Source organism: Balaenoptera physalus (assembly GCF_965194825.1).
Source record: "Balaenoptera physalus genome assembly, chromosome: 15".
NCBI classification, from domain to species: domain Eukaryota; kingdom Metazoa; phylum Chordata; class Mammalia; order Artiodactyla; family Balaenopteridae; genus Balaenoptera; species Balaenoptera physalus.
Window position 1 is genome coordinate 58,818,281 of NC_138894.1, and position 26,089 is coordinate 58,844,369.

The window sequence follows — 26,089 nt, forward strand, 5'->3', positions numbered from 1 at the left end:
CCCTGTGCCACAGCCCCCAGGACCTTACCATGATCCACAAGATAAAAGGTTGGCCCTTGGCCCAGTAGGAGGCTTCCAGGACCCTGCCCCAGTTCTGAGGCCTGTGTCTACCCTGAGTGGTGGGAGTCTGGCCATACTGTGATTCAATGTTCTGAATATCACAGCTCCTGGCGTTGACTTTGGTCCCCTCTTCTGCTACTAAATGGGCCCCCTGTGGCCCAGTTTCTGACATGGCCAGCTCCAGCTCCACTCCTCTTCCTGGCAGTGTGTACCTGCTGACACCTTGCTCCAAGGATAGGGGTCCGAACAGTCTTCCCAGGAAGGACTTTTGCAGCCCAGCATGGTGCTGTCTGTGACCTCCTCTCTCTGACCAATCACTCTGGAGACGGCCTGAATGACCTCAGGTCTCTGTAACCATACTGCCGACCCCTGTCTGGGCTTGGCTACATCTTCTGGCCCTCTCTCTGGGTTCTGCAGCTCCTCCACACACCTGAAGGGTGGTTTTGGTTCAGATTCCAGGCCTTCCCATCCTGCCCTGTTTCACTGGGATTAACCGGGCTGTGCCTGACAGTGTGTCCACATAAGGCCAGGAGGAGCAGAGAGGGGCAAAGCACGTCCTCCTCCACCTTTAGATGCCCTCACCTCTGCACATACATAAAGGCAGCCATCCAGCCCCTTCTGCACTTTTCATCCTCACCACAGTGTCACACTCATCTGGTATCCTCTGGGCTGTGTATGACCCTCCCCTCCTGACCCAAATTCCTCTGGAGCCCAGATTCCAGCCAGCAGCCTGGCAAAAAAGCATCAGACAGACTGAGGCTGAGAGTGGTTGAGTGTGTCATTCCTTAGGCTACCTGTGCCCCTCCTATTTCACCCCCTTTTGATTGAAAATAAGGCCTAAATAGAGAAACAGAGACTTAGAGCACTAATGGTATATTCAAGGCATTGGTGTGGAAGATACCTGGGGGGCAGTTTTCACCTCCAAAGCAGAGAACTGTCTGTTCTGCACAGATATTGGAAAGGCCTGCGATCAGAGAATAATAAAAGAAAATAATAGTTAGCATTTAAAAAAAAAATAAATGTACTTATTTATTTATTTTTGTGTGCGTTGGGTCTTTGTTGCTGCACGCGGGCTTTCTCTAGTTGCAGCGATAGGGGGCTACTCTTCGTTGCAGTGTGCCGGCTTCTCATTGCGGTGGCTTCTCTTGTTGCAGAGCACAGGCTCTAGGCACGTGGGCTTCAGTAGTTGTGGCTCACGGGCTCAGTAGTTGTGGCTTGCAGGCTCTAGAGCACAGGCTCAGTAGTTGTGGTGCATGGGCTTAGTTGCTCTGCAGCATGTGGGATCTCCCCCGACCAGGGATTGAACCTGTGTCCCCTGCGTTGGCAGGTGGATTCTTAACCACTGCGCCACCAGGCAAGCCCCAGCTAGCATTTTTGAGTACATAGCCCGAGCAAAGCATTTTGTTGAGCACTTTGCAATCATTTTCTCATTTTCTTCTCCGAGAGACAAATTGCCACAGAATTACAGATGGATGAGATGCCCAAGGCAGAGGCTTCTAAATATTTAAGCCAGCATTCCTTCTCCCTTTTTTCCTTGGTAAGAGTGTCCTGATTTTATTTGAGATGGCACTGTACCCAGAGAAAAGTCTGTATTTCCCAGACTCCTTTGCAGCTGCGTGATTAAGATCTGGCCAATGACACAGTGAGAAAAATAATAGTACCTACCCTGATAGAATTATTATGATGATTAAGCGAGAATATTTATAAATGTCAAGATGAATGCCTGACACATAATAAGCAATATAGGCACATTGTTATAATGAACACAGACAGAAAAAACAAAGAAATGAAGTTTGTAGCAGTGTATATCATTATAAGGAATGTGACCAGAGAAATAAACTTTGCTCTTTTGGGGAAAAAAAAAAAGACCTGGCCAATGAGATTTTAAGGAATTGTTCAGGACCTAGGCTCCTTAAAGGAAGTGGTACTCTTTTATCCCTCCCTCTTCCTCCTTCCTGCTGCCTGGAATTCACAGATATTGGCTGGAGTTCCAGCAGCCATAGTGGACCTAGAATGGAAGTCATGCATGGTGGAATAGAAAGATAGAAGAAGCCTAGATCCCCATGGAACCTTCTTAGTAGCTGAGCACAGCCTACCCATGGACTTCTTCTAAGTGAAATAATAAAAATGTCTGTGTTTAAGCTACTGCAGTTTCTATTTCTTGAAGCTAAACAAAATTCCTAACTGATACAGGATCTTAGATATCGGGATTGAGCAAATGGTGCTGGGGAAACTGGATTCCACATGCAAAAGAATGAAGTTGGGCCTTTATCTAAGACCATAAACAAAATTAACTCAAAATGGATTAAAGGGCTTCCCTGGTGGCGCAGTGGTTGAGAATCTGCCTGCCAATGCAGGGGACACGGGTTCGAGCCCTGGTCTGGGAAGATCCCACATGCCGCGGAGCAACTGGGCCCGTGAGCCACAGTTACTGAGCCTGCGTGTCTGGAGCCTGTGCTCCACAACAAGAGAGGCCGCGATAGTGAGAGGCCCGCGCACCGCGATGAAGAGTGGCCCCCGCTTGCCACAACTAGAGAAAGCCCTCGCACAGAAACGAAGACCCAACACAGCCATAAATAAATAAATAAACAAATACTTAAAAAAAAAAAAATGGATTAAATGTAAACATAAGAGCTAGAACTATAAAACTCTTAGAAGAAAACGTAAGTGAAAAGCTTTAAGACAGTGGATTTGGCAATGATTTCTTGAATAGGACAGCAAAGGCATAGGCAACAAAATAAAAAATAGACAATTCGGACTTAATCAAAATTAAAAACTTTTGTGGACCAAAGGAAACCATCAACAGAATACTAAAAAGCAACCCACAGAATGGAAGAAAATATTTGCACATTATATATTTGATAAGGCATTAATATCCAGAATATAGAAAGGACTCCTAAAACGTAATAACCAAAACCAAAACAACCCAATGCAAAAATGGGCAAAGGACCAGAATAGACATTTCTCCAAAGAAGGTATACAAATGACCAATAAGCACATGAAAAGGTGTTTAACATCACTAATCATTAGGGAAATGCAAATCAAAACTACAATGAGATACTACTTCACACCCTTTAGGATGGCTATTATCAGAAAAAACAGAAAACAAGTTTTGGTGCAGACGTGGAAAAATTGGAACCTTTGGGAATGTAGCAATGGAGCAGCCACTATGGAAAACACTACGGTGGGTCCTCAAAAAAATCAAACATAGAATTATCAACCAGCAATTCCACTTTTGGGTATATATATATATAAATCGAAAGCAGGAACTGGAAGAGATATTTGTACACCCATGTTCATAGTAGCATTATTCACAATAGCCAGAAGTTGGAAGCAACCCAAGTGTCCACTTACGGATGAATGGATAAAGAAGATGTGGCATATACATACAATGGAATTGTATTCAGCCTTATAAAGGAATGAAATGCTGACACATGCTACAACATGGGTGAACCTTGAAAACATTATGCTGTGTGAAATAAGCCAAACACAAAAGGACAAATATTGTATGATTTCACTTAGATGAAGTACCCAGAGTAGTCAAATTTGTAGTGACAGAGTAGAGAAGTGGTTATCAGGGAGTCGGGGGAAGGGAGTAACAGGGAGTTACTGTTTAAAGGGTTATGGAATTTCAGTTTGGGATGATGAAAAAATTCTGGAGATGGATTGTGGTGATGGTTGCACAGCAATGTAGAAGTACTTAATGCTACTGAACTGTACATTTAAAAATGGTTAAAATGGAAATTTTTATAGTATGAGTATTTTGCCACAATAAAAATATTTAATTATCAATCAATTAGGGGGTCCAACCCCCTTGGTGATAGATGTGCTGAGAAATTATTGGCTCTGAATCACACAGCTACCTGAGTAGCCAGAAGAACTAAACCTGGGTATCTTCCACCTGGTTCAAAGCCCTGCCTCAAGGCCCTGAGTTTGGTGGAACAGGTTTCATCACCTGCCCTACCTCTGCATCCTAGAAACGCTTTTAATCATTTGATTACCCACCTGGTGTTTCTACCTTGAGGCCAAACAGTTCTCTCTTCTGGAAGGGTAGGAAAGAAGAAATGGGGGATGGGTTTGAGGCCCTATGTATAGGGCTGTGAAGACACCCGTTCTGGGTACAGGTTAGCAAGGTAGCTGCCTTTCTTTCATGGGGATGAGGGATTCTGTAGGAACTTTGCTGGTGATGGATGGTCTCCTTGTCCTGCTCTAGGGCTGGTTCTGTGGTCAGAGCTTCCCTAGCCTCCCTCCCTGCCCCCAACATCCCTCTCTCCTCACACACTGCCCCTGGCCACCAGCTGCTGGGGCTTCTTTGGTACTTGGCCTCCCAAGCTAGATTAGAAATTCTCTGAGAGCAGGGATCACATCTTCTTTGCAAATGCCACCCTCCCTCATCCCCTCAACCATCACCCCAGCATCTGCCAAGCATCTCACCCAGTGGCCTCCAGGGAACTTTCGCTGGCGGCTTCATGCTCCCAAGCTCACATATCTCATTAGAAGGTGCATCTTGGACATGCCCCTTGTTGTTCTCTGCTTAATGACAGAGAGGTCCAGGAAGGCCACATCTGGGAAGATACAGTCAGGGGGAACTTGGGTGAGGCTTGGGAGTGGGCAACAGGATCAGTGCAAGGTCTGAGCAGTGTAGCGACTGCTACAGACCCCAGGAGATGCACCCGAAAGCCTGGTGAGGTGGTCCTGAAAGCTGTCATCTAGGGGAAGAGCCAAATGGCAGGGACATTAGTGGGACTGACTCTGAGGAGGCCCATGGCCACCTTCATGTCCAGTACTACTTCCACCGGTCTGGTCTCATGTGAGGTGGATTTGCCCCACCCTTGCCCTGACCTTCCCTGTGTCTCCAAGTCTTGAGGTTGACGGCAGGAGGAAGGGAATGAAGGTTTAGGGAGTGTTGGCCAACAGTCACCTGCGCCATCACCCACAGCTTTTCTCAGGGCCAGGCAACCATTCTTCTCATCCCCCCTCTGCCCTGGGACTGAGCCTCAGGGCCAGAAGCAATTTCCACCCTTAAACAGAGACCAGTTTGAGGTCTTGTGAAAATTAACTAGCTCCCACCTCTCTTTCCTGTACTCTTCTGAGGTCTTGTTAAGAAAAATTGTGAAAGACTTTGAAATGGGCAAAGGTCCTTGGGCATCCTTTCAATGGAATGTCAGGGGTTGTCTAGACTGTTGTCTAGACTAGAGGACCCTTCCTGAGTTGTCTGATTCTATGGGGATCTGTGCCTTCTATTGTCACTGATGATATTGCATCCTTGTAGAGATAGATGTTAACTTACGGAGGGCTGCAGCAGAGGCACAAGATCCTGTTCATAGGAATGCAAACAAAGATGCCAGCTCTGCATCAATTAGCAAATTCCCTCCCCCATCCTTGATTGCCTATATAAATGGGTCTGTGTTTTGGATTCTCCTGTGAACTGACTGTAACATCTTACTGGTTCCCTCATTAATTAATTAGTGAAATGAAGTAGAAGTCACGTGTTCACTTTATATTTGCATAAGAGTCATGGTTTTCCATTTAAAATAATTATCCCTTAACAGTTTTAAATATCTGTCTCGTGCTTAAGTTAAAGGAATAGAGAGGGAGGGGAGGAGAGGAGAGCAGGGAAGTGGGCAGGGTGGAAGGACACGGGAAAAGAGAAAAAGAAAGGAAAAGTCAGGAGAGAAGGATTGAGGGCGGAGATGGCAGGAGAAGGGGATGGGTGGGGGGGAGGAACAACATAGCCAAGGAAGAAGCCAAAGAAAAGAATCTTCTTGTCCTGAAACACACAAATGCTCTCCCTCTGCTTGATGGAAAAGTCTTTATTTTGAGTCAGCTATAAGAGGCCCTCTCTGTTCCTCAGTCTGAGAGGGAAATTATTTTCTGCCTCTCTCGTTTCCCAGGTCACCAGTTATATTAAGCCAAGGTCCCTTGATGGCTGCTGTCTATAATTTTTCCACTCCCCACCCTTTTGAGTCAGATTGGAAAATAAGGACATTTTGAAACTTGGACTCTTGGTGATGTGGCCCAGGACTCTTGGGCTCCATGGAGCTGGGCACGGTCCTTATTGAGGGTCCTGTTTAGATCAGAAACAGGAAGGCAAGCAGTGCTGCCAGGTTGCTCCCGTGGGTCCTCAGACCCTAGCCTGAGGCCCTGGGGAGACCCCCACTGTGTTCCCAGGCCTTTCCCAGCAGCAGGACATGGCTGTTCCTGTGGTGCCCTGTCTGAGGTTAGAAGTAAGCTCTTTGCCCTGAAATGTCCCCACAGGCCTGGCACGGATCTGAAATTTAGAGAGTCAATCATCATCATTCTAACAAGCCCTTAATAATACATCCTCAATCTATCTTTCCAAACTTATCCCCTGCCACACCTGCCTTGCATCCTGCATTCCAGCCAGTACTTGCTACTCCCCCCGAACTAGTCAAATATTTTCACACCTCTGCCTTTGCTCTCGCTCATATTTTCCCACCTCTGCCTTTGCTCTCGCTCTTCTCTCGGCTTGGAATGCCTCTTCCCTTTCTCCTCCACCCGATGATGTCATCCTTGTGCTTTCCTCTGATTTCCAGGCAGAGTGAATTATTTTCTTCCTTGAGCCTTCGAGTGTACTTTACATACATCTGCACTTGGATAGAACACTCATCACTCTGGTTTGTAATTATTTGCCTGTCTGCCCATCTGTTCTTCAAGGGCAAGAGCCCAGGCTTATTCATGGCCTGTACCCGTACTTGGCTTAGTGCCTGGCACATTCATTCAGTCATTTCACAAATTTATTGAGCACTGACTATGTGCCAGGCTGTTTTCTAGGTGCTGGACGAGGAACAAACGGATAAAGTTCTCTGTTCTCGTGGAGCTTACTTTCTTGTTGGGGAGACAGACAGCATACAAATAAGCAGAAATAAGTAACATGTCAAGTTGTGATAAGTGCTAGAAGAAAAATCGAGGGGGCTAAGGGCACAGAGGATGACGGAGGGTGTTATTTTAGACAGGACGGTCAGGGAAAGCCCCTCTCCATAAGGTGGCATTTAAATAAAGACCTGAAGGAGGGGAGGGAGTGGGTCACGTGGGCACCTGGGGAAACAGCATTCCAGGTAGAAGGAACAGCAAGTGCCAGAGTCCGAGGTGGAAGTGTTATCTGTTGAAATCAAGGGACAGCAGTTAGGGGACTGATATGGTCACAGGAGTGAGTGATGGGAGAGCAGTAGGAGAGGGGCTTCAAGAAATTAGTAAGCAGCAGGGGCCAGAGCACTTTGACCCTTCAGGCCAAGGTAGAAGCTTCAGTTTTTACTCCAAGTGAGCCGGGTAGCCATGGCAGGGATTTGAGAAGAGAGACGACCTAACTTAAATTTAGGAGCATTCATGATCTTATGGGACTTCCTGGCTCTCTTTGGAGAACAGACTGTCCAGGCTGGGTGCTCACGAAGGTCATATGGAATGTGGGACCAGATGCAAATGGCTCTTGAGGAGATCATGGGCTTATCCTTGATTGGACAGGAAATGGGAGCGTTGGCTCCTTTTACTCTATATTCTGATTCTTGTCCCTTAGAGAAGTGCCCCAGCTGACGAGGATTTTCTGTCCCTGGTCATCGAATGAGCCTGGAGAGACCAGACAGAACTCATGGGAAATAAACAGAGAACCTGGCCTGCTAAACTGACAGATACTGACTTTGCCTGTAACCATACACCCAAAAAGTCAAGCCAGACTTCCTGGAGTAGGGGGGCTCAATTATCCAGTGATTAATAAAAGGCAAAACATGACAGGAGAAACTAGCCTTTCACAACCCAGCACTGCCACAGTATGACGGTTGGCTCTGAGTCACCTTCAGGATGGCCCTGGCAAATGACCTCTAATAAAAGCTTGGCTGAGAGAAGGAATGAACGACTTTGCCTACCTACTCCTTCCAAGCCCCTTCCCAGGTATATCTGGTAAGTCCTCACTGTTAAAATATCCAATAAAAGTTGAAGACGTCACCACTCCACCCCTCCAAAGAATGGTATCTCTAATGGTGGAATTTCAAGCACCTGGTAAGGCCGGATCCTAACGTGCTTTAGGCCAGGGGACTTCCGCGAGCGCCTCTATTTCCATTACAAAAAAAAGCCTCCAATTCCCACCTCCCTTCTCCCAGGGAGGAACGCGGAGACCGCGGACCGGTAGGGAGGGGTCATGAGTCGGCGGCGGGGTTCCCGTGGCGTGCCCGCCGCCGCGTCCAGCTCCTGGCGCGCAGGGGCGTTTGCGGCGGCGGTGGCGGCGCGTGCAGTGGAGGCCGGCGCTCGGCAGGGGGCGCAGAGGACCCGCTCCGCGCGTCCGGAGCCCCGCTCCTCGTCCCCCGCCCCTCCTCCCTCCCGGCCGGCTGCGCGCCCCACCGCCCCACGGCCCCACCCATCCTCTGGGCCTGTGTGGCCCTCTTCGGGAAGCGTCTTCCTAGGCCATCCCTCAGCCCCCTGCCCCGGCCCGCGGCCTCAGCCGGTATTCTGGTGGCGCCGCCCCGTCCACAGGCCAACCCCAGTTCCCGCAACTCCTTCCCTTCCAGGTGTGGCCGGTGGGGGAGGGCGGTGGTCAGGGTGGGGCATGATCAGGAGGACGTGGGCCTGGGACCCCGGACCATGGGGATTAGAGGTTTCGTGGAAGGAAGCTGCAGGTGAGAGGTCAGAGCCAATTGCACCTCCACACCCAGCCCTCGCCCTTGGCCCGTATGGCCCCAAGCCTTGGGGCTGGGCACACGGGTGGGGGCCGAGAGTAGAGACCCAGGCCCGAGGAAGGCGGGAAGGCATCTGCTCTGTTTACCTGTGCGGGGCCTGCTAGGGGGCAATCAATTTCTGAATGAATGAAAGAAAGAGAGAGAAAGAAAGAAATGGAAAGGGTCTCTCTGCCCAAGACTTGGCTCTGGCCAGCCCTGTGCTGGCACATTACCTCCCAGCAGGGTTTGCCGCTCACCTTGCTCCTTACCTATCTGTCTCCTGCAGATCATCTTTCCACGCCTCACAGCATTCCTTGCACTTACTTCCACTGCTCAAACGCCCTCACTAGCTTCCGGATCCAAATCCCTTCTCCTTGAATTCAAAGCTCCTATAGTCGCCACAACCTACTTGTGGCACATGCTGCACTCCTCTGCTTGAATCTGCTGTCCATCTACACTAAATCTACTCAGGTTTTCTGAACATAGCTTGAACTGGCCTTCCTCCTGGGCGCAGCCCTTTGCCCCTATCAGCAGCACCTTCTCCCTTGCCTCCGAATCTTTCTCTTCCTTCAGGGTCTAACCTTTAAACCTCATTCCCTTCCTTCTTGAAGTGATCCCTCACTTTTTCAGCCCATAGTAAGTTTTCTCAGCTCTGACCTATAGCATATACTCCTTGGCTCTTTTTTGGTACCAGTTACCTGTGGTGCTTTGTCATATAGTACTTATATGCCTATGTTTTTTCTCTCACTAAATTGTAAAGTTTTGGAAGACAGGGTCCAAGTCTTATTTATCTTCCACTTCAGTTCATCACACATTTATTGGGCATCTACTATATACCACGTATTGAGTCTAGCATATTTGGTCCCAAAGGAGTCTAGGACACAGTCCCCCACAATGAAGTTGGGGAGAAAAGAAGACATATGGGGCTTGAGGAAAAGAAGAGGCTATGGCTCCGTCATGGAGCACTCACTAGGAAGGTCCCAAATGACGTTCTTTGGGAGCACTCAGTATCCTGGATTAGGAAGCAGTCTCATTCTCTAAGGGTGTGTCTGCTCATTCATGCAGCCACTTACCCACACCCTCATTCATTCATTCATTCATTCATTCATTCATGTGATAAATATTTGTTGAGTCCTCACTTTATCCATGTGTCTCATAGGATTAGTCATACATACTGCAGCCCCAGAGCTGGCTGGTGTGCATGCGTGTGTGCGTGCGTGCGTGCGTGTGTGTGTTGGGGAGGACTAGGAGTCTGGAAAGTTTTTGGTGTGAGTTGTTTCTTTGTCAGTTCCTGTTCAGAGGCATAAGTCCCTGCTGGAAATGGTCTTGGGAAAGACGGTTGAGTGGCAAGAGCTGGAAAACCTGGGATTTCATGGAGGGAAGGAGGATCTTCAGCCTTTCCTGAGGGTAAGGTACCCAGACTTTGCTTTATAGTTCATTTTGGAACAGCTTACTCTGCCAGAGAGCATGTTTACTTCAAAGTTTTTCCTCCACGATCACTTGAGGTTTTCCAAACAGCCCTGTGAGGTTACATCCATTTGCCAGATGGAAAAACTGAGGCTAGGAGATTTACGTTTCCTCCAAAGTCACTGGGCTATGGCATGGGTGGGTCTAGACCAGATCGTTCACATCCTGGTCTCCTCAGCTTCACTGTAGGGTGCTGTGTCCTGGACACTTTGGGGACCATATATGCTAGATGTCACACCTGAGATGTAGTAGATGCTTAACCTGCTCGGTCTGCAGGTACACTCAGGCCTGTTGAGGAGCCAGTCAGAAGAGAGAAATTTCTGGCTCCCCATAATGAAGGAGGCAGGTCCTTGGTATAGAACATTTTAAATTTTAGATCAAAGAGATGGCCCCCACCATATCTGGCTACTAGCAACTCTCCATTTCTCATTCAGAAATTCAATGGTAACTAATAACCAAACCCTAACTCCAGGTGACTTCCAAACTCTAATCTTAATGCCCAAATTCTAACCACTCATCTAAATTGTTCATTCCTTAATTCTAACTGGAACACAGCACTCCACCCTAAGGGCAACTCAGCCCCTCTCAAATCCTCACTGGCAGCCTGATGTATCTTTAATATCCTTCATATAGCCCGCAGTGGGTCAAAGCCACTGTCCTAGCATCCTGGAGCAAGAAGGTCCAAAATGAGGGTGCAAGCAGCCAGGGAGGGACTGGTCACACCATGAAGTTGTCTTTGTTATGAAAGTGCCCCTTTTCCTCCCTAGGTCCCAGGCTTCATGTTGTCCCCAGGCCCTCCTGGGAGTGGGGGAAAAGATTAGGGTGTTAAATCTTCTAGAGATTTTTTTGAGAGACTAAAAACAGGCAAAGCTAACCAGAAGGGACGAAGCATGAATGGAGGATTCCAGCCATTCAGGCATTCATTCTTCAACATTGTATGAACAGTTAAAAGTACTAGAGCACCCAGGCAAGCCGTGATTCAGATATAGTTCCTGCCCTCAGGCACATTGCTATCCAGAGGCAACTGATTTTTCTGAGCACTTGAAATGAATTAGGTACCTATGTTAAGCAATTTTGCATGTTATATTTTATTTAATTGTTACAACCCTATGGAAAAGGAATTACTATTCCATTTTGTGGACGAAGACACTGAGGCTCAGTGCTAGTAAAGTGCAAAGCCAAAGACTGAAAGACTAAGTCTCTTTTCCTGCATTGTCTCTGGGTGGGGCGGGGTAGGGAAGTTTTCCAGGAGCCCTGACTTCTCTTGCGGGGTCAAGTCACCTCCTGTACCACCTAGTCCCAGGCAGCAAGTGTGGAGCCAGATGATTGGGCCAGAGTCTCTCCAAGGCCCCACCCACCTCTGCTTTGCTGAGCCTATCAGATTGCAGGCCCTGGGGGCGGGGCCAGAGGCTGTTAGAATGGTCGCCTGGTGTCAATGGAGGGGCAGAGGGGGAATTCCATTTGATGGTTACCGTTCTTTTCCTTGGTGTCCGATTCTACCCATTTCCTTATTGACCACCAGGGTTCCAAGCCACTGGACAGTCATGGCCTGCTCTGGCTTCCCATTAAAGTCACGGTCAGATTAGCTTTGTCCACAAAGCACAAAGCCCTGCCTTAAAGGAAGCAATCCTGCTTCCACGTTATGATATTCAAAAATAATGCTTTAGTTAATTGGTATGTTGGGCAACTACTCTGTCCTGCTTGTGGAGAAGAATAACCCCTGCCTTTGAGGTGCTTACAATGCAGTGATAAAAAATAGAAATTAATGAGTAGAGTATTATAATAGATTTGTAGAGCACTAACTGCATGCCGGGTGCTGCAGTTTTCAACAAGTACTATCTCATTTAATGCACAGTAACATGAGCACACATCACAGCAACTTTTCTCCTGCAACATATAACAGAGGTGGGAAGAGCTGGGAGAATGGCCTCAGAAGAACTTACATTTAAATTTAAATCCTGTCAAACACTAGCTGTATGATGCTTGGCAGTTATTTAAACAGTCTGAGCCTCAGCTTTCATATCTGCAAAATGAGAGTATTTTATACCCCCATGGTAAAGAGCTGTTTGTGTGGACTAAGTGGGATAATGCCTATGAGGCACTTAGCATGTGTCTAGGACGGAGTAGATGTTTATGTGTTTCTTTGTTCATTTTACAAATATGTACTGAGTGCCTATTATATGCCAGGCACAGTTCTAGGCCCTGGGGATAAAACACAAAGCCCACTTATACTCTATGGCTTTATTCAATCTTGGTTTCTTTTCTGCCTGTGTATTCCCATATACTTTCATGTTCAGTAGCTCATTTTAAGTAGATATATATTCATTTACTTCATCTTTGCATCATCCTGGTCAAGTAGGGATAAAAGAGGATTACTTCCATGTGCTGGATGGAGAAACAGAGACCTAGAGAGATTAGGTGATTTACACAGCACATCTGTAACGAACTCTAAACCACAGATTGGTATCCTGTTTCTCAGCCTTGTCTCCGCCAGGGACTCTCTCTTTTGGCATATGTTCCAGGTAGCCCCACAATTCTTCTCAGGGCTGTGAGCTTTCTGGAGAAAGTTCCTGCAGAGAGCTCCCTGCTAGAGGTCCTAGCCCCTCCCACTCTCAGGCTTGGTCTACGCAGGTGGAGTGCTGAGCATCAGGGCAGAACCCTCCACCAGCATAGACAGACTGGGTCCATTACGATGGGGAAGAACAGGTGGAGAAAGAGGTAAATGGTGATTGAGCCCCTGATCATCCCCACCCACACACAGCCCTTAGCCACTGTCCACTTAGGTTCTTTCCTGCTGAGACTCCTCCCATCCCTTCTTGCAAATTCAGTGGATGGATGAGGACCCAAGTTAAGAAAACTTGTGTTTAGTTAAAACTGGCCCTTATTTGTTACTATGTAGCAAGATTTATCCTGAGCAAAAGTCCAATGAATGGGCAAAGTTGATATACAAGCATGTTCATTCATGGAAGAGTGACTTAGGGTTGCAAAACATTAGAAACAAGCTAAATGTCCAACAACAGGGGCTTCATCGAGTCAAACTGTGGCTTTCCCTACTCTGGAGTATTAGGTGGCCATTAACAATTCTATTGTAAAATAATATTTCTTGACCTGGGGAAATACCGTGATATATTGCTAAAGGGTAAAAAGCTGGCGGAAATATCAGGGAAGGCCTCTGGGAGGAGGAGGAGACCAGGGCCAGCTCTCTTTGCCACCAAAGAAAATCTGTTTGTTTGTAGAGCCATCTCTCAACTGCCTATAAGAAATTTGTTTACGGCAGTGGATTTCAGAAACCGGTTTCAGATTCTCCTTCCTTTTCCCTACTTTTAAAATTTTATAACCACTATCCTTGATGTTTCCTGAAGCCCAGTAGGAGAAAGATCTCGTGAAAATTGTGTTATTTCCTCCCAGGCTCAGCCAGGGCCTTTGCACAAGCTGTTCCAGTTGAAGGAACCAATCACCGAGCACGTAACACATATCCCCCTCAAAACACACACACACACACACACACACACACACACACACACACACACACACACATGCTGTCCCTGACAGGTCAGTTTCCTCTCTAACACATCCTCACAGCACCATGGACTTCCTTTTCCTTTGTTTCCACTTATTTCTGGAATTATCTGATGAATGTCTTTCTCCATCTATGCTGTCTCCCTCCATGATGACAAGGCCCGTGGGTGCTGGTGTTCACCCCTCTCTCTCCCACCCAGCACAGCTCCTCTCAATAACTGTCGGATGCGTAGATAGATGAATGGCCGGGAAGATGGATGGGCAGATGAACCTGCAGGATAAATAAGCAGGAGGGAGGGGAGTGATTACAACAGCCTCCAAGGCAGAAAGGAGCTTGGAATCAGGACTGGCTCCAGACACAGACTAGTAGGTAGCTGCCTGTAACACAGTTGCAGGGTCACTAGGAAGGCCCTCCCCCACCGTGGCTCCAGTGCCTCACATCCCTTTTACAAAAGGAGACAAAGCCTTCTGTTCCCTGAAGTGTACAGAGCTCAGGCATGAATCCCATGTTCCTGGAGAGGGAAGAAGTGCTCAGAGGGTTACCCTCATTCATGCTAGGGGGTAAATGACTGAGAGAGCCTTTCCTAAGAGCAAATTGTGATGGGAGGCTATGTGTGTGGAGGAAGGGAGAGGAAATTAGGGAGAGAGGCCAGGACCCAAAATGGGCCAAAGACACAGACAAAGGGGTCTTAGGGCCTGAGGCCAACGTTGACCGGACGTGTCATTTTGCTTTTGCTGCACTCAGTCCTAGTGGGTAGGACAGCCTTCTTGGTAAATCGGGTTCCGCAAATATTTGACGTCTGGAAAACTTTCAACAAAGATGGCATTCGGAAGCCTGGCTCGGAGGCCCCAGGATGACAACCTAATTACGTTCCTTTTAATAGCTCCTTCCCAAGTGCTCAGTCAGGGACATCTGCTGTGCCGCGGTTGCACCTTCAGGGAGGAATATTTTTATCCCCGCGATGCCACAAAAGGAAACTTCTGAAGGCTGGATGAAAATGGCCTCTGCGTTCCCAGAGCCTCGGGGCCCAGGTAGGTAGGGCCTAACACTCTCCCCACACCCCTCCACCCCCAAAACAGGGCCAGGCTCCTTTTCACAAGCAGAGGAGGCGCTGACTTCCTGGGAAGTGGTGGTTGTTCTGTGTGTGTGTTTAAAATTTTCCTTTTGCAGTTTTCCCAGAGGTACCTACGACACGCCAGGCCGCCTCACCCAGTTTTCCATGTAAGCGGGGTGTCAACATAACAACTAAGGCTGACGCCAGCCCTCCCTGCTCAGTGGGGCCCTGGCACCGCTTCTACCCCACAGCCCAGCTGAGGATCCCCAACACAGACCTTTGTTATGTCAGAGGAAGGAAAGGGGGAGACAAACAAGAAAGGGCAGGATTTCTGTGGTTTATTTAATAGGAGATTAGCTTGCTAGGAAGGCCAAGAGCTGATAGGCTAAAGAAGGAGATGTGTCTTTTGAGGGTCCCTGGGATCAATGAATAAAATGCAAGGAGCCCCAGAGATGCATCTACTCCATATTCTCTCCTCCTCTTCTGCAGACAAGTTCCCTGCGTCCCGGAAAGGTAAATGGACTTGCTCAGGGAGTTAACAGTGCCACCTGGGTTGACTCATCTCTTTTCAGCCGAAGAGTCTCTTTTGGTGAGAACTGCTCTACTATGAGTTCATCAAATCACATTGGCAAAAAAAAACAATAAAAAAATAAAGATACAGAGGATATTACAAAAAAAAATCACATTGGCAGACCCTTGACTGAAGCGTGGCCTCTTTACCTAGGAGGCCAATTCTCTTGGATGGAGGGACACCCTGGAGCCAGGAGGAGAAAGCAGTTATCACTCTGATGGGCCCTGGGTCCAGACACTCATCTTCCCACCAGAAAGGAGCTGCTGGGCAGTTGAGGGCACTCTGTGCTGTGTTTGCACTGAAATTTTTGACCCAGAAATTGTTTATTTTGATGGTGGCTGCTTTTTCTATTAGTGGTTCTAGCACATCCTAAAGGTGCTTACGGAGCCTTTGTGCTAATAGTTACTCCACATCCCTTCCAGGCTTCTAGTGAAGAAGAGGGAAAAAGAAGCAACATTTCTGGACAAGTGCCAAGGAAGCACATGTGGAGCACAGGGTGACAACTGCTGTTTTCCTCTTCTAGCCAGAGATCTTTATTTCCCAGCCCAGAGTCCCGTGTGGTTCTCTTCCTGCATATGTAATTTTTGTTGTCCCTTCCCCTCAGCCCTCACTTGACCATCATGGACATCTGTGGTCCCCTCACTTTTCAACTTCAGCCTTTTTTTAAAAAAATTAATTAATTAATTAATTTTTTGTTACGTTGGGTCTTCTGTGCTGCGCACGGGCTTTCTCTAGTTGCGTTGAGTGGGGGACTACTCTTCGTTGCGGTGTGCAGGCTTCTCATTGCGGCACACGCTTCTCATCGCGATGGCTTCTCTTGTTGCGGAGCACGGGCTCTAGGCGCACAGGCTTCAGTAGTTGTGGCACACTTGCTCAGTAGTTGTGGCTCATGGGCTCTAGAGCGCAGGCTCAGTAGTTGTGGCGCACGGGCTTAGTTGCTCCGTGGCATGTGGGATCTTCCCGGACCAGGACTTGAACCGGTGTCCCCTGCATTGGCAGGCGGATTCTAACTGCTGCGCCACCAGGGACGTCCCCAACATCAGCCTTTCTTGCTAACAAGCTGCGCAGTATTTGGGTCTTCCTTTATTCAAATTCTGGAGAGAAGGAATCTGATTGACTCAACCTGTCTTTGGCTTCAGTTGCTCTCCTTTTGAGGTACCAGTGTCTGGATGCACTGGTTTTGGATCACGTGGACCTTCAGGACCAACCCTCGACTGCCATGCATAAGGACAAGCCTGTGTTGCTTTCCCGAAAGAGCACTGGGGCCTGGGAGGCAGCCTACTGCTTGGCCTGGGCAGTAGTCAGAGTGCTGGAGAGGCAGTTTTGGAAAAACCAAGGGAGCTCTACAGTGGGGCAAAGGCAGGGTAAGACCTTGGTGATGGGTCCCAGCAGTGGCCCTTAAAATTGAAGAAACAAATAATTAAGCATTCAACAGGCGCCATGATGGAAAAATCTAGCGGGTGTGTGGGGAGGGTTGGGAGGATACCAGTGCACTGAGTGTGTGAACTTGCCTTATTCACAACCTCAATCAAGGCCATGATACATATAATCAAATACTACTACTACTAATGCTTACTCCAGGCCAGATACTGTTCTAAGTGCCTTCCTTCCATTAACTCATTTAATCCTTAAAATGCCCTCTGAGGTAAGTACCATTTCTATTTTATCCATGAAAAAACAGACTCAGAGCGTATATAAAGGCCAAGTCACACAGCTAGTAAGTGGAGGAGCTGGGATGTGCTCTTCACGACTTTGCTATCCTGCCTCCCTGGTAGGAGAGCAGGTGGCCACCTCCACCAGGCTGTTTGGGTACCATTCAGTCCTAACTGCCCCAGAATTTCTCCCTCAGTTCTATCATGCTTGCCATCTCCCTTAGGGTTTAGAAATTCCTGCTCTCAATCATTAATGTAGTGGAAGACATGGTAACCTCAGAAGATCTCTGGCTAGAAGAGGAAAACAGCAGTTGTCACCCTTGCCCTCTCCCACTAGACCTTGAGTCCTAAGCAGATGCAAAATGAGCATGAAGATTTCACCCTTAGGAGTTAGTGAGTTAACAAAGCCTGGGGCTTAAAGGAAGTGGGAAAGCAGTGAAGGGCTCCAGGATTAACCTTGAATTTAGGCTGAGTAAGAAGCCAATATGTGATGTATTATATTGAGAAGCCTCAGGGAAGAAACCTCCCTCTCCAATACCTATCATTCCACCAATTATAGTCCTAGAGCAGCCCTGACCCACAGAGCTTGCTGTGCTGATGAAAATGTTCTATATCTGCGCTGTCCAGTTCGGTAGCCATTAGCCCCATGTAGCTATGGAGCATTTGCAATTTGGCTAGTGTGACTGACTACATTTTTTATTTTAATTAATTGGAATCTAAATGTAAATTGCCACATGGGGCTAGTGGCTATTATCATGGACAGGGCAGTTCTTGAGGACTCCCTAGAATATATGTCCCACTGGGAGGCTCAGACCTTAAGCAATCATCTGTTAAAACCTTAGTTCAGGGAGTGCAGGCCAGGGACCGGGTGCGGGGCAGATGCATTTCATTTGGCCAGAATGTGGCTTTAGAATCTTTAATCTGAAAGCCTGCGGGCAGGGCAAGCACTCCCCAGTCGCTACTCCCCCTAATTTTACTCCAGGGCCAGTGCACACATTTCGCCACCTCTGATGGCATGTAAGTTGCGACCCTAGCCTTGGTAAAAGCCTTCAATGGGTCTCAACTTGATGTCACTTGCTTCTCACAACAGCCCCAAGATGGAGGCAGAGTTGAGATGGTTGTGTCCATTTTGTGGGTAAGAGAATGAAAGTCCCCAGAAGCTCCCAGGAAGGGGCATTCTCCAAGCCTACCTCCACCTTTCCTGTCTCATTTGCATAGACACTGGGAGCCACCGGCTGGCTTCTGGGGCTGACCTGGCCCTGCTGTGGAACCTTGCCCTGCCCTGGCCATAGGCAGCCCTCAGAGCACCTTTTCCCCAGCACTCCACTCTTGTTTCCATTCGAACATCATCTTGATTCATTTTTAATGCAACCCAGCTGCCGTCCTAAGGCTTACTTAATACACCCCTTTCACCGGACTGTGTGCCTGCCTGTCTGCCTGGGCTTTCCAGCCTTCTGTTGTGCTTTCAAAGTTCAATACACTTGGGGTCCATCAGCAGATTCAACTGGGTGAACTGAGAGGGAAAAAACCCCAATCTTCCAACTCTACCTCCACCCAAAGCCTGCCCGCTAGGCCTTTTCTCCACATCAAACCTGATCCTAGCCCCATCCCAGTTTTCCACTGGCCTCACACTGCTTATCTCTAGGCTTCTGGAATTTAACACCTGCTTGACCCTCTGCCCCCTCAACCACCCAGCAGGGCCTCCACTCAAGTTTCGTGCCTCCCTGACAGGGGAGCAGGCCCATGCTGAGCTGTCTGCCCTCCAGCTTCCCCACCATTTACCTTCCCTTTCTGGAGACTTTGAGTTTACACTACTATGGGACCGTGGCCAAAGAAAGAGACCTGCCTGCAATCAGGAGGTGCAGTTGTATGACCTTGGGCAAGTAATTTAACCTCTCAGAGTCTCAGTTTCCAAAACTGGGATTTTCAGGGGTTGGACTGGATTAATGATTTTTCAAACTGTTTTTCCCAGGAGGGTTCCTCAGAGACTTCACAGACGGCTGGAAGTTGGGGGTTGGGGGGTGGGAGGTTGGGTGGTGGGGAGAAAAACCAAGTGGACAGGAACTTCAGGATTTCTCCTATTTGATCAGAGAACCCACCTTAATCTGATTAATGGACCAGGCTTCTAAAATGCTGCTGAAAGAGAAAGAAGAGAGGGAGAGAGATGGAAAACTGCAGATTAACCAAAAGTAGATGATCCAAAAAGATGCTTACAGCTTTAGCATGGTGGAGTCAAAATCTTTTCTCCCCAGTGGGTTACAGGCCACACAACTGGGGCCCAGTCAATGCCTGTGGAAGGAAGGAAGGAAGGAACAATGGAGACTTTCTGTGGTGTTCCACGTGTGTCTCCTCTTAGCAGCCAGACTGAAAGACTCCATCTTGCATTTCTCTTGCATTCTCCAGAGAGCTCCCAGCACAGGCCTGCAGTCTGGTCTCAAACCCTCTTCCTAACTGGAAGTTGGGGGAGGGGGTAGAAGTTGGGGGAAGGACCTCTGAGAGACAGAGCCTGTAACCCTGACCATAATGTATAATAAAACAAATGCCAAAGCCCAGGGGGCGAGTCCCACCTCCTTTACTACCCCGTGATCTCTGACAGGGCGAAAGGAAGAAGGAGCCACCCTAGGGGCAAGAAAGAAAGAGTGCATTGGAGTAGCACTCCCTCCTGGAGAGATTAGGGACCCAATGTGAGACCTCTCTCAGAGGGGGCTGCATCTTCAGGGGATCCTGGAGAGAGGAATTCCCAAACCAGAGGCCACGTGTGACCCACAAATGCTTGCGGGTTTGGTCAGATCATGATAACATCAAGAGTTTTGTTAAATAAATAAATAAATAATAATTTATTGCTGGTATTAAAAAAACAGGTATTTAAAAGAATTTTTTTAAATAAAAATTTAGGTTTCTGGCTTCTTTTGGAAAATTGGAAGAACTGAAAGTGCTGGTCATATATTCCCAGGGGGTAAGAGTTGGTTGCACTGAGCATCTGCTACTTTCCTTAAACCTTCACTAAAACATCCGCTTGCTGGTTTGCCACAGTCCCTACCACTCCCTACTGCTCCCTATCGTTATGTCTGGCCTCCTTCTCCCATTTATGCCACTGCCTGGCTCCTGTAGCATCTGAGCTTGTGACCTTTGACTTTATCCAAAGAGATCACACTGGCACAGAGAACCATAAGGGCAATATTCCTGGGCAGAGGAATATCCCCCTGCTCCTAACACCATTTCATTAGGGAGGCCACCCTTCCTGAAAGAGGTAAATCCTACCACACAGCCTCACAGATCGTGAAGAGCATTCGATTGCCAAAGGGTTTGGAAAAAAATTTGTATAGATCTGCCCAGCTCCCTGTCCCCACAGCCTGCCCCCTCCAGCATCAACAGCTGCCCATTGCATCATCAGTAGCAGCAAATTCAGGCCCCAGTTGCTCGTCCTCTGTGACCCAGGAGAGAGTCAACCTTGTGCCCGGGCCCGGCCTGACCTTGCAGTCTGTTCCATCATCAGGGCCCTTTGCTTTGTGCCTGCTGACCATCGTGTTTGGGTAGCCCCTTGCGTGAATACCTGCCTTGGTTTCCTACCAGCCCCGAAAGGCTCTGGGAACTGAGTTGTGCCCTGCCCTCTCATGCGAGGTCTTTGCAGCTGAGTCCTGTCCCTGGAACACCAGCTGCTGTCACCAGACTCCTTCAGCTGTGAGACTGCCTTCCTTCCGCCTCTGCCTATCCCAGAGGCTGGCCTGCTCCCACCCCTTAGAGCAGGCCTTGTCCTGTTGCCTGCCTGGCCCTGTGCAGGATGCTGCCAGCACAGGCAAAGCTTGTTTAGAGAGTGGGTTTTAGGTGGGATTTCAGCCCACACCCCCTCTTCAGCCATCACCTTTGTGCACGATCGCACAACTCTGAGTAAGTTCGCCTGGGTCCTGAGCCTGGGCCATCTCTGTTTGGCTTCATCCTCCCATTGACCCAGCTTCATTTCTGATAGCCATCCCCCAGTTTCCCGGCATTTCCTTTTCCTCCTCGTCTGACACCTAATCCTGGGGCAACAAGAGATGAATATAATAATAATCAACATATTGAGATTCTATCTGAGATAGTATATGAAGCACTGTACATTTATTATTATATTTAATTCTTACAACAACCAGGAAATGTAGAACTGCTGTCCCCATTTTCCAGATGAGGAAACTAAGGCATAGAGAGATCAAGGAATTTTCCCAAGGCCCACCACCAGTGAGTGACAACACTAGGATTCAAACCTAGGTCTGTCTATTGCCAAAGCTTAAGCTCTTAACTTCTCAGCTCTGTCTACCAAATCAAAGAAAACTGGAAATGAGACTGAGAGAAGCCAATAATTTGTTTAAGATCACACAGCTCATCAGTGGTAGAGCTCGAATTCAAAACTCAGGTAAGTCTTCTGTCACCAAGTCCAAAGCTCTTTCACCTGCTGTCTCTTTCACTGTTCTGTTTGCCTCTCAGCTCCTGGTATATGATGGGGCGTTCAGGAATTACTTGCAGACTGAAGGAGTTACCTCATCTAATTTGATATGCCTAGTTATGCCTACTTGTTTTCTCAGAAACTCTCTCCCAGTTGCTTCCATATCAGCCAGACTGGTCTTGTCTACAAACAGGTTAGATCTTAACTCAAGTCCCATCCTCCCAAACTGAGGGCCTGGAATTCCACCATGGAACAGCTTTCCTGTAAGGGGAATAGATGATTACAATGTCCTAACATCTTAGGATAAATGTGTTTTTCAGAAAGTTTTCTGACAAGAGGACCTCGGGGGTATGAGAAACTGAAGTTCTGGTTGGGGGTAGGTTGGGAGAGGACTCAGGGCTGAACCAGGATGTGAAGACAAATTTCACTTAAAGTGATTTTCTGGAGATCAGAGCCTCTTGATCCTGCTTCCCTGAACTCTGAATCTCTGCGTTTGACCTCGTCTTTGGGCCCTACAGGCCCCTGGTCCAGGCCCCTCTTCCCAGCTGGGGAGGTTAGCTCAGATATCCCTGGAGAGGACCTGGGGACTGGCAGGGCCCTAGGATAGGGCCAGCGGAAATGCCACCTTCACACAGCAAGTCTTCACACCTGTCCCCTTCAGGCGGTCCTAGGCTTGGCCACAGCCCCCAGGAACAGGCCTGCCAAGTGGCCCCTCTTGTTAGCCTCTCTAATGGACAGTAATTGTGTGACAGCCTATAAGGGCTGTGGATCCCCAGCTTGCCAGGTGAAAACTGGTTTCTTAGAGGCCTGGGCCGGATTTAGTTCCTGGCAGCCTGGTTGGGATTAAAGACTTTCCAGAACCTTCACTCAATTCAATTTAAATGAGCAAGGATTTACTTAGCCTCTCTGAGTGTCGGTGCTGTTTCTGAGCACTTCATCTCCTCCTATTCCAGTCCATTTTCACATCCTGATAGCAGCTGAATTTTCTTAAAGTCAGCGCTGCATAGTGCTCTGAGACTTCAGAATAAGACAGACTTGGGTTCAATTCTTCTGCCACTCAGTAATGCATGACACTTACCGTAACTGAGCTTCAGTTTCTCCATCTGTAAAACATCAACCTCAGAGGGCTGTATCTGAGAATTAAATGAGATTGTGCATGAGCTTAGAACAGGGTCCATCACCTGGAAGGCCGTGATCAGTCAACGGTAGCAATCAAACCAATAAGCAGATAAAACCATAAAGCCTTCCTGCTCCCATAAAACATTCCTTTGCTCAGATACCTCCTATAATTCCCTACCACCCCTAGGACAAAATCCTGCCTTCTTCATCTGGCACTCAAGACCTTCCATGTAGGGCCACATTTCAGGTGCTTAACAACCACATGTAGCTTGTGGCTGCCATATTGGACAGCACAGAATAGAATATTTCCATCGTTGTAGAAAGTCTGTTGGGCAGCCCTGCTGTAGGTGATACTATAGTTCACTCACTAACCTGAGCCCCTTTCCTTGGAATAGGTTTCAATAGAGGTATGGGGTAAAAATGGTCAGCACGAGGGTCCTGGAAGGTGGGGAGTGGGCACCACCAGGCCAGGAAAAGGAGTAAACAGAGCTCAGGGAACCGAGGTCAGATCACAGGGGTAGCCATCAATATCCTCACTCCCCAACATCTTTCTTTTTTTCTCCCCATTTTGGCCTTAGCCTCTCCAGGGGTGCCCTTGGAGAGTAAGGAGATAGGGGGCAGTAGAGGGTAGCAGCAGGGGTCTTGGACCTTGTGGGCCTCTGTAATTTACTGTGTGTGAACTTCCTCTCACAGTTTATCTCTACTTCTCCAGCTGTTGGGAGGAGTAAACAATTAACACCCTACCCCTGCCCAGGCACATTGGGAGAGTTTAACCCATGATAGATCCTTTTCTCACATTTAAATAAGCACTGTATATGAAAATCTGTCTGTCAGAGGGGGTGTGCGTGCATTTGTTTTTAATAAAGAAAGAAAAAAGAAGAAAAATGAGCAGACCATTTTTTACAAGAGCATGTTACCTTAAAGTGCATGCTCCTGCCCCCCAAAAGTTGGGGGAAGGTGGATAGAAGAAGACTGACCATGAGGTGATCATTTTTGAAGCTGAGCTATATTAATATGAAGGTTCATTAGTCTATTCTCTCACTGTGTATGCTTGAAAATTTTCATAAGAAAACAAGTTGAAAAGCTAAGAGCGTTATCCCACTAAAACTTAATATATCCAAGCAGACCACTTGCCCCCAGATTTCCAAGGAGGTCTCTCTCTGTAACACAAGGTACACCTGTTCCCATGAGCCTGGAGGGGAGCAGGGAGAGTGGGGAGGGGCAAAGGGTGAATGTTCATCCTGGATGTTTCCATCCTGGTATCTGTTTATTTTACAGGGAACCTGAGCCTGTGGTCTCTCAGGTGTCTCTGATTCCTGATGAAAGGATCTGGGGTGTGGGCCCTGGTATCCTGGTGTCCTGGCCCCTGGCCAGGTTTTCCAGTTGCTTCTAGGTCTCAGCCTCCGCTGGTGAGAGCTTCTGTCTCATGGGGCGGGGGTGGCGGGGAGCGCAGCTTGGAGTCCCTCCCAGGCTCTGTCCTGAACCTGCTCAGCCTGCACCTTCCTTCCTTCCTTCCTTTCTTCCGCTGCAGTTGCTCCTGTTCCCACCCTCCTGCAGCTTGCCGGTAGCTCGCTTTCCTCACCTCTCGGGGCTCCTTTGCTTCCCTAGACCTTACTTCTCACTTCCTGGGCCACAGGGGGTGTTTCACAGGGCTGGGTAATCAACCCCTCGGGGATCACTCCCTTGAGACCCTGTGCTGCACCCTATTTTGCTCTGTTTCAGCGGCCAGTCTGGTCTCTCTGGTTACAACCTCAGTTCCGGGGCCTAAGCTCTGTTATCTCCTCTTTATTTCCCACAGCACCTACTATGAGGCTGGGTACCCACAGAGGAAAAATGAATGAATGAATGATGAATGAATGGGTCTGACAGGCAGTGAGCCCCTCCTTTTTCTACCTGCCACCCGCCACCCCCACTGGGGGCTCTGAGCCAAGATAAGAACCGTGAGGGATGGTCTTCCATCCTAATTCAACTAGGCCAGGAGTCAGCCACGGTGATGCTGTCATTCTGTCTGCCTGCCTGTGCTGGTTGGAGATGGAATGATTGCAGCCTGGGAAGGGTGGTGGGTACCCTGAGTCTCCCCAGAGGGATATTGAGAGAGAACTGGAAGAGCAGGAGAGAAGAAAGCCCGGGCGGGTAGAAACAAGGGAGGAGGGGCTGGGGAGGCACAGGGAGGAGGTGGGAGAGAGGGAGAGCGGGGCATAAAGAGAGGGAGGGAGAGATCCTGGCCTTGCACGTCCCCAGCCCTCTGACGTAGCTGAGCTGATATCCCCCGCACTAATTGCTTCAATTAATAATACTGCTCTATAAAATTTCCGCAGCTGAGAGCGAGTGCAAGGAAGGATGACATAATGCATTAATAATGCAGGCAGCCGATCGAGTTGGGCTCCTGGGGAGCTCCATTAAGGAGCCCGGCTGCCATCTTCGCAGCAGCTAACCCTCGGCCAGGGCGACCGGCGTCCTTGGGCCTCTGTAGACCGCGGGGCTGCAGAGCTGGAGCCGCAGCGGCGGCGCCAATGGTGGGAGGCCGGGGACGGCTTCAGCCTCCTCTTAAACTCCGGAAGGCACCCCTCCCCCATTCTCTGATCCGGACAACCGATGTTTTCTCAGTCTTACGTAAGTGCTGCTCACGGTGTCCAGATCCGCAGCCCTAAACCCCGCACCTGCCCCTTCCCGGACCCCGGCTCTGATTAGCTACCCCTCCCCCGCCGCCACAATGACTGAAGTTCCGAGGCAGCTCTCCCGATGGTTTTTTGCTTTTGTTCTGAAATCTCCGTGCCATTTTTGATCTTTCTATCTGCGTCTTTGTCTTTTCGGCGTTGCCTCTTTGTCCCTGTATTCTTAAGAGCTCTTAGGGAGGTAATCGTCACTCTCAGGACAAAGAACCCGTCGTCCAAAACACATTGAGCTGGTTTCTCTTAAGTCAGCAAGAGCGTCAGCAACACCCAAACCCTCCCTAAGGGCCGGCGGGTGCACAGTCCACCCCCCAGACTGTGCTCAGGCCAGTGTGAGTGTGGAGTCAGGAACAAAGGAGCCGGCAGCGGCGTCCCCATCCTGAAGCTGCAGGTCACTATGCGGGGTTATACTGGTGCAAAGCCAGTTCTTCTCCCATTTGCTTGCAGAAACCAGGCCTGGACCGTCCCAAACAAACTCACTAATGCAGGACTTCTCATTCTGGGGTTTAAAGAGATACTTTAGAGTGTCCCAGAACCTGTGGAAATTACATGCAGTAATATGTAATAATATATGTACAATAATCTTTTTACATATGTACATTTCTCTGATAAGAGCATCTACAACATTCTCTGATTCTCTCGTGGGTGTGTGATGGCCCCAATGGTCCTGAAGCACAACTCTAACCTCCTTGGGCAGTCAGGCCCTTAGCTAGATCCTTCGTTAACCGAGGCATTTAGATGGACCCTTCTTTCCATCTCTGCCTCCGTGGCTCTAGATAAAGTCCTCTGCTTCTCATCTGGATTTCTGCAGTCAAAGTTTATACCACAAGGGGTCAAGGGTTAGAAATAAAAAGGCGAGAAGAGGCCCAACATTCATCTAAGACTAAA

At 48.5% G+C, this 26,089-nt stretch overlaps 1 protein-coding gene across 5 annotated transcripts in view; it reads left to right on the forward strand.

Moving 5' to 3' along the window:
- Window positions 1-8,407: 8,407 nt before the first annotated feature.
- LOC309644250 (uncharacterized protein) overlaps window positions 8,408-26,089 on the forward strand; it is a 70,733-nt gene continuing 53,051 nt past the window's right edge. The window contains exons 1-4 of one of the 5 annotated variants that reach the window (XM_082427916.1): window positions 8,408-8,687; window positions 10,015-10,133; window positions 14,597-14,744; window positions 15,761-22,383. In XM_082427916.1, coding sequence (XP_082284042.1) covers window positions 8,618-8,687; window positions 10,015-10,133; window positions 14,597-14,744; window positions 15,761-15,768 — 345 coding nt within the window. In that variant the 5' untranslated portion in view covers window positions 8,408-8,617 and the 3' untranslated portion in view covers window positions 15,769-22,383. The other 4 variants (XR_014254305.1, XR_014254306.1, XR_014254307.1 and 1 more) reach the window with 4 other exon arrangements.